The 8,433-nt window shown below is 40.6% G+C and overlaps 1 protein-coding gene across 1 annotated transcript; it reads left to right on the top strand.

Moving 5' to 3' along the window:
• Positions 1-899: 899 nt before the first annotated feature.
• LOC142181949 (uncharacterized) lies at positions 900-8,165 on the top strand. The gene is made up of 3 exons (XM_075255660.1): positions 900-955; positions 4,005-4,251; positions 7,569-8,165. Exons 1-3 carry the CDS (start codon positions 900-902, stop codon positions 8,163-8,165), a joined length of 900 nt encoding a protein of 299 aa, XP_075111761.1.
• The last annotated feature ends 268 nt before the right edge of the window (positions 8,166-8,433 follow it).

The raw sequence follows: 8,433 nt of genomic DNA, 5'->3' as shown, positions 1-8,433 counted from the left end.
GGTACATTGTTTTCCTATCGAGACCCCATTTAGCACATTTTGGATTCTCCGAGGAGGTGACCTTCCAGGGGATGCCCCCCAGTATTCGATGTTGATTAAAGAGAAGCCTTGAATACTTGTTGAGTCTTCCTTAGGTAGCATATGGATGTTGCCTCGTTAAAAAGCTTGCCGGTAAAACCCTTTTCGGGATAAAAACCCGGTCGAAGGAAAAGAGTGTGACGTATGCTTTGAAATCTTAAGGTCTTCGAGCTGGATAGCACTTCGACTGTTCTGGTCGGATACCTACATGAAGGTTAGTGTAAGATGTAAGCAAAAAAAGAGGAATGGCCATGCCTTAGTAGCGACGGTACTGCTCCCAACGTTCGCTTAGGGGACGCGGTATGGTCCTTTGTTCGTTTTATTTTGATGTAGCTGAGGATGTAGCTTATTATTGCTATTTTACTATTTGCTTATCCTTTGGCTCCCTCGATGGTGGAGGTATTGTCACCGGTACCACATCGTGCACCGCAAACATCTCTTTTATTATTCCCCGTAGATGGTTTTTTTCCCGCCCTTTGTCGGAAACTTTATCATTTGATGAAGGGTGGATGGTACTGCTCTCATTCAGCGTATCTATGGCCTTCTGAGCAATGCATTGTACCTCATGTCTCCTTCGATGACATGGAATTTAGCATCTTGGATAGTGCCAGCCACGTTGACCGGGAGGGTGATTTCCCATTTCGTTGTTTCGCTCGCCATGTTGAACCCGTTGAGGACTCGAGAGGCGGGCACGGTTTGGTCAAGCAGTCTGAGCGATCCACTACCCTCGACCTGATAATATTGGATGAGCTACCTGGATCCACAAGTACACGTTTAATTTGAAATGTATTTACAAGAAAAGATATTACTGATGCGTCGTTATGAGGCTGAGACAAGCTCTCGATGTCTTCGTCGCTGAAGGTGAGAGCGTCCTTAGGTATATAACCTCGAGTTCATTTTTCCCTGGTGATGGATATCTTTGTTCTCCAGACCATGGGTTCTTGTGGATCATCGATGCCTTCTAAGATCATGTGGATGACATGTTGTGGCTCATCTGCTTCATTCTTCTTGGTCGCCTCTCTTTCCTAGAACAGATTTTTGGCTCGATCGCTAAGGAATTCTCGGAGGTGACCTTTGATGAGTAGTCGGGCTACTTCTTCCCGGAGTTGTCGGCAGTCATCGGCGTTGTGACCGTGTGTACCGTGAAATTCACACACTAAGTTATGGTTCCTTTGCAACGGATCTGATTGTACAGGTCTTGGCCACCTAGTGTCTCTGATTTTACTGATGGCGAACACGATATCTGAAATATCAATGTTGAAGTTATATTACGACAAGTAGGGTGCCTCCGTCGGCCCTGTGTGCCTATCGAACCCAGCTCTGTTAACGAGTCCTCGAGGATTCTGGCCTCGATCCATCCTTCGGTCATGGCGGGGTATGTTGCGCCTCGGAGCGTTTCTTCTATCTTCAGTGTATGGTTGGTATCTTTCTTTGTTTGGCTTTGGCTCCTTTGCCAGAAGTCTACTTGGGTATACCGAGCCCGAGGGGGCTCCTAGTTGGTTGTCCTCTACCCTGATCTTCGATTGGTATCGATTGTGAACATTCGACCAGGTCACGGCGGGGTACTCAACCAAATTCTGCTTTAGCTGTTTCGAAGCTACCGAGCTTCGTACGTTCAAACCTTGAGTAAAGGCTTGTACTGCCCAATCATCGGAGACTGGTATTAGTTCCATTCATTCCATTTGAAAGCGAGATACGAACTCTCGCAGCATCTCGTTCTTCCTTTGCTACATTTTGAAGACATTGGATTTCCGTGTTGCTACCTTGATGGCGCCAGCATGTGCCTTTATGAAGGAATCTGCCAGCATGGCGAACGAATCTATCGAGTTTGGGGCTAGGTTGTGATACCACATCATCGCCCCTTTTGAAAGCGTCTCTCCAAACTTTTTCAGTAGGACGGATTCGATCTCATCGTCCTTTAGGTCGTTGCTCTTTACCGCACAAGTGTAAGTAGTGACGTGCTCATTGGGGTCCGAGATTCCATTGTACTTCGGAAGGTCCGGCATTCTAAACTTCTTTGGAATGGGTTTTGGATCCGCTTCCTGTAGGAACGGCTTCTGTACGAACTTCTTCGAATCCACACCCTTGAGGATCAGGGGTGCACCCGGAATTTGGTCGACCTTGGAATTGTAGGTCTCTACCTTCTTGTCGTTGGCTTCTATCTTCTTCTTGCCCAGCTCGATCCTCTTTTTGAGGTCCTCGAGCATCTTTATGATGGCGGGGTAGGCTGTAGACTCATTGTTGGTTGATCTTTCTGGCACCTGCTCGGCTTGGGGAGCTGCTCCCGGTGCTACCGTACTGGGAGTTTTCGGGTGGCTTTGTAGCTGAGCAATTGCTAGCTGTTGTGCCTGTAACATTTCAAAAATAACGTGAAGGCTAACCTCTCGTTCTTCTTTAGCTAGGGGTTTTGTGCTTCTTGTTGGTCTCCTTGGTGTACGCTCCTGTTAGTGTAGGAGTTTATATCGACGTGTTGGGCCTCCTGTGACACCACATCCGCGGGGATTGGCTCCGGCACGCCTTCAGGGTTCAGCTGTGGTGTGCCAACACCTGGAACAGCTACACCATTCTCTCCATGGTCCTCGAGACCGTTGTTTTCATATGCATTTACTGAGTTAAACATTTTGACCTGAAATCAAAGATTCTTGGACAAGAAAAAACGTGAAAGATGACTTATGTTATGCAGTAAACCAGCAAGAAAACAATTACTATTATTTTTAGCCCCACGGTGGGCGCCAAACTGTTTACCGTAAAAATGGTAATAACAATTAGATTTGATTTTGTGGTCCTAAAAATAAGTGATCTATTTTTATGCTAGTTGTTATACAATAGATGCTAAGTGAAGGATTGGAAAATAATATAGTAGCTTGTAGATAATGCAATAATCAAACCAAAAGACTAGAAATTGGGGCCTTGGGCTTGCGTATTCTAGGGCTCGAGGTCGAGTCGGATGTTCGACTAAGGGCAATCGATGGAGGACTAACAGTTATGATAAATTTGATGGCGGCTCTTTATGGTCAATAGTGAGCAATAATGAGCAATAACTGAAAAACAATAAATAGAATACGATGAATGCAAGCAATAAATGTAAATCAAGGGGGTCAAGAGAGAATATGTTAGAGAGCAAAGAGAATGTTTTTATGTATTCAATACTGTATATCAGATGTCCTTACAAAATGACAAGGATCCTCTTTATATATGAGAGAAAATTTCAACATAGTACAAATGCATTTATTACAAAGATATGGGGCTGGTACAGCCATTTAATGCCATGATACAGGTTTGGACTAGCCTAATAGACTTTCTCAGATCTAATCACGTGCCTTGGTATCCTCACATCGATCCATCATAGCCACTAATTTACACTACCTCGAGGCCAATCGTTGCTTACGCTACCTCGAAGTCGATCACTGATAACCCTTGAGGTCGATCACTGGGAACCCTCGGGGTCGGAGCCCCGAGATGAGCTTCGAGCCTTCTGGGGATAGTCTCTACGAGGCACCTTGGTGATCGTAAAATAGAACCGCTATTTTTACAGTATACAAGCTAGACCCCACATTTGAATGCAATGTTTTAACTTTGCATGATAAAGAAATTGGCACTAAGCGATGTATTATCAATGAGAACTCATCAAATCTTTGGCACAAGAGATTTGGACACAACTCTATTGATAGAGTCAAAAGGTTGGTTAATGATGGAGTTCTAAAAGCTCTTGATTTTTTTTGACTTTACGCCTTGTGTGGACTGCATAAAGGGTAAGCAAACGAATAAATCAACTAAAGGTGCCAAAAGGAGTTCTCATTGCTTGAGATCATACATACAAACATCTGTGGACCTTTTCCTACCCCTTGCTTGAATGGCAAGAGATATTTTATCTCATTTATTGATGACTATTCAAGATATATGTATCTCTATTTTCTGTTTAACAGATCAGAAGCACTTGATGCTTTTAAAGTTTACAAAATAGAAGTAGAGAAACAAATGGGTGCTCAGATCAAAATTGTAAGATCTGATAGGGGTGGAGAATATTATGGTAGGTACACAGATAAGGGACAAGTTAAGGGTCCATTTGCTGAGTTCCTTGAAAGTAAAGGTATAATTGCTCAATATACTATGCCAGGAACACCACAACAAAATAGTGTGGCAGAAAGAAGGAACCGGACATTAATGGACATGGTAAGAAGCATGATCAGCAGATCAAGTTTACCTTTATCCTTATGGAGTGAAGCCTTAAAAACCGCTGTGTATATTTTAAATAGGGTTCCATCCAAGGTTGTCCCCAAGACACCTTTTGAGTTATGGAAAGGATGGAAACTTAGTTTAAACCATTTACACATTTGGGGATGTCCAACTAAAATGAGAGTTTATAACCCACAACTAAAGAAGTTGGATGAAAGGACAATAAGCGGTTATTTTATCGGCTATGCGGTTAACTCTAAGGGATTTAGTGTCACGACCCAAACAGATGGAGCGCGACGGGCACCCAGTACATTATTCAACCGAGTACCAATATAGTGTATCCTTTCATGTCGTACTATCATAGATAACTGAGCCAGAAGGCTGCCGTGAGATAAGTGGAATACAACATGTAATACCAACTTATACATAAGACATACGGACCTATAAGACCAAAATAATCACTCGTACACTGAATATAGGCCGACAAGGCCATACAATCTTTTACGTACATGACATCTATCTATAAGCCTCTAGGAATACGAAATTTTTGTAAAGGTCGGGACAGAGTCCTGCCATACCAAACAATGCACGTCTAAATCAAACCAACCAAACAAGCAACTCCGAGGCAAATGGAGTGTACCAACATCTTTCGCTGAGCTGGTAGCCTACCTGGAGGGCTCTCGACCTGTCTATCAGGACTTGCGGGCATGAAACGCAGCGTCCCCAGGCAAAAGGGACGTCAGTACAAATAATGTACCGAATATGTAAGGAATGAAAATCAGTAAATAATAGACATGAGAGAAACATGGAGTAAAATACTCGACATGTACATTTGCATAACTTTGTGAATCATTTTATTTTTATAATGTCGTGCATATGCGTATAAATGTCATACCATGCATGGGTATATATATTCATAACATCATCAAGTCTCTGAGGGCACCCCATCATATCATCTCGGCCACTGTGGGCAAATCATCAATGTATACCAGCTGATCAAGTGGTGGTACGTATATAATGATGTAACCTTTTCCCATATGCCATATACATATAATATACATATATACGCGTATATAACGTCATCTGGTCATGGGTCAATGTATATGTATGAATGCATTAAATGCATGAGAAAATACGTTAATAAGATTTTCTCAGAATGCCATAAAAATCCATATGCCTTTCGGATAAACTTTATCAAATACGTATCACGACCCAAACCGATGGGGCACGACGGGAAGCCGGTACCTTACTCAACCGAGTACCAACATAACATACCCGTTCATGTCGTACTATCATAGATAACTGAGCCGAAATGCTGCCGTGAGATAAGTGGAATACAACATGTAATACCAACTTATACATAAGACATACGGGCCTATAAGACCAAAATAATCACTCATACACTGAATATAGGCCGACAAGGCCATACAATCTTTTACGTACATGAAATCTATCTACAAGCCTCTAAGAACACAAAATTTTCATAAAGGTCGGGACAGAGTCCTGCCATACCAAACAATACGAGTCTAAATCATACCAACTAAACCAGCAACTCCGAGGTAAATGGAGCGCACCAACAACTTCCAGCTGGTAGCCTACCTGGAGGGCTCTCAACCCGTTTATCAGGACTTGCAGGCATGAAACGCAGTGTCCCCACGCAAAAGGGACATTAGTACAAATAATATACCGAGTATGTAAGGAATGAAAATCAGTAAATAATAGACATGAGAGAAACATGGAGTAAAAGACTCGACATGTATGTTTGCATACCTTTATGAATCATTTCATTTTTATAATGTCGTGCATATGCGTATAAATGCCATACCATGCATGGATATATGTGTTCATAACATCATCAAGCCTCTGAGGGCATCCCATCATATCATCTCGGCCACTGTGGGTAAATCATCAACGTATACCAGCTGATCAGGTGGTGGTGCATATATAACGCCGTAACATTTTCCCATATCCCATATACATATAATATACATATATATGCGTATATAACGCCATCTGATCATGGGTCAATGTACATGTATGAATGCATAAAATGCATAAGAAAATACGTTAATAAGATTTTCTCGGAATGCCATAAAAATCCATATGCCTTTCGGATAAACTTTATCAAATATGTATTTTTCTGAGACCCATGAACAGAAGATGTAATAATAATCCACATGGAGAATCAAGAATATAGACACCTCTAGTATTTCTATGAATAGAGTCATTTATGGAAATTGTGCGTTTGCTCGTTTCATTTGTGACATATAGATCATGCCAAAAGAAATAAGGGATAGCCTTAACATACCTAGAGTAGGGAAAAATCCGTATAATATTCTTTGTAGGAGAATTTGGATGCAAGAAATCTCGTTGTTAATATCTTGTAGGAGCTTGAATTGTCAATATTTCTAACGTTCTGATGGTAACTTGTTTCTAAGATATGAGAAAGAAAGCTTTGTTGAAAGCTTTGAAATGTCTAACGTTCTTGGATTACCAACTTCTAATGTCTTTGAATTGTAAAGAGTTTCTAAGGTTTTGATGGTAAGACTTGTGTAATAATGATAAGAATGTGATGTCCCTTTCTTGGCTAACTTAGTTGCCACCTATTTGTAATGACTTATGAGCCATTTTAAATTAAAAGGAGGGGCTGCCATCTCATGCTTTTTAATGCTTATACAATATATTCCCAATTAATTAGGTAATGTCCTGTTACCCGGTAATTAACCAATTACCCGTATAATTAAAAATTATTTCAACGTACTTAAAATACTACTCGCTTTTAACATACCTTGTACACCTTACTATCATGGTCATGTAGTACATTATTTGGCACTAGTCCATAAAAATCAGTATTAATGCCCGGACCATATTTTATCCCAATATGCCAAACTAGGACGAAAAATTTATTTTCTTTGACTTGCTTCCCCTCTCACCTACACGAAGTTACTCATCATTTGTTTAAAAATAATCCTTATAATCTCCAAATAATATTTTTCCTTGGACTAATGTCAATTTCCTTACGATAAATTCAACGTACAATACTATAGGGTGCAATATCGTCGTAATTTAATATTGTGAAGCATAACATCATCGTAATATAATATTGCGGGACGTAATATTAACGTAATATTGTGGGGCGTAACATTTAGGTTTTATTGTCTTTATCATTCTCCTAAAATTGTTGAAGCTAGAAACGCTAAATTTCTTGAGGAGCATAAAGAGAGTGGGAGTGGTTTGACTCAAAGGGTGGAATTGAAAGAAATAAGAGAACCACCTGCGGTACCTTATTTACTGAAAACTTGAATGTTGCTCAGAAAAATTCTCATGAATTATCTGAACAACAACTAGTTCAAGGTCCACCACCACTTGAGGAGCCACATGAAGATCAACCCGCTTTACATGAACCCACTAAAGAAGTGCCTGAACCAGTGGGAATGAGAAAATCCTCAAGAGTTCAAAAACCAGCAATTTCTAGTGACTATGTTGTGTATCTCCAAGAGTCTGATTATGATATTGGACTAAGAGATGATCCATGCTCCTTTTCACAAGCCATGAGTGGAGAAAACTCCACACTTTGGTATGATGCCATGAAAGAAGAGTTAGAATCTATGGCTAAAAACAAAGTCGAGGATCTCATCGAATTACCAAAGGGATCCTCTACCATAGCTTCCAAGTGGGTCTTTAAAACTAAAAGAGACTCATTTGGTAATATCGAACGATATAAAGCCAGACTTGTAGATAAGGGTTTTGCTCAAAGGGAGGGCATTGATTACCATGAAACCTTCTCTCCAGTATCAAAGAAGGATTCATTGAGAATAATCATAGGATTAGTAGCTCATTTTGAGTTAGAGTTACATCAAATGGATGTGAAAACAGCTTTCCTGAATGGAGATCTTGAAGAGGAGGTATAAATGCGTCAGGCTGAAGGATTTTGTGATAAGGACAAATGTCACCTTGTTTGCAAGTTGAATAAATCCATTTATGGGCTAAAGCAGGCTTCCCGCCAATGGTATATTAAATTTCATAATGTTGTTTCTTCATTTGGATTTACGGAGAATATCATTGATCAGTGTATATACCTTAAGATAAGTGGGAACAAATATATTTTTCTAGTTCTATATGTGGATGATATTTTGCTTGCAGGTAATGATTTGGGATTGTTGCACGAGACTAAATAGT

This window comes from Nicotiana tabacum, chromosome 6, assembly GCF_000715075.1.
Source record: "Nicotiana tabacum cultivar K326 chromosome 6, ASM71507v2, whole genome shotgun sequence".
Classification (NCBI taxonomy): domain Eukaryota; kingdom Viridiplantae; phylum Streptophyta; class Magnoliopsida; order Solanales; family Solanaceae; genus Nicotiana; species Nicotiana tabacum.
Note: the sequence above shows the minus strand (reverse complement) of the source record. Positions and strands in the feature narration are given on the sequence as shown.

Coding starts and splice junctions, on each gene's coding strand:
- LOC142181949 (XM_075255660.1), top strand. CDS start 900: ATGAGGCTGAGACAAGCTCTCGATGTCTTCGTCGCTGAAGGTGAGAGC. Junction 956..4,004: donor GAAGGTGAGAGCGTCCTTAG/GTATATAACCTC, acceptor TCTGTTTAACAG/ATCAGAAGCACTTGATGCTT. Junction 4,252..7,568: donor ACCGGACATTAATGGACATG/GTAAGAAGCATG, acceptor AATGTTGCTCAG/AAAAATTCTCATGAATTATC.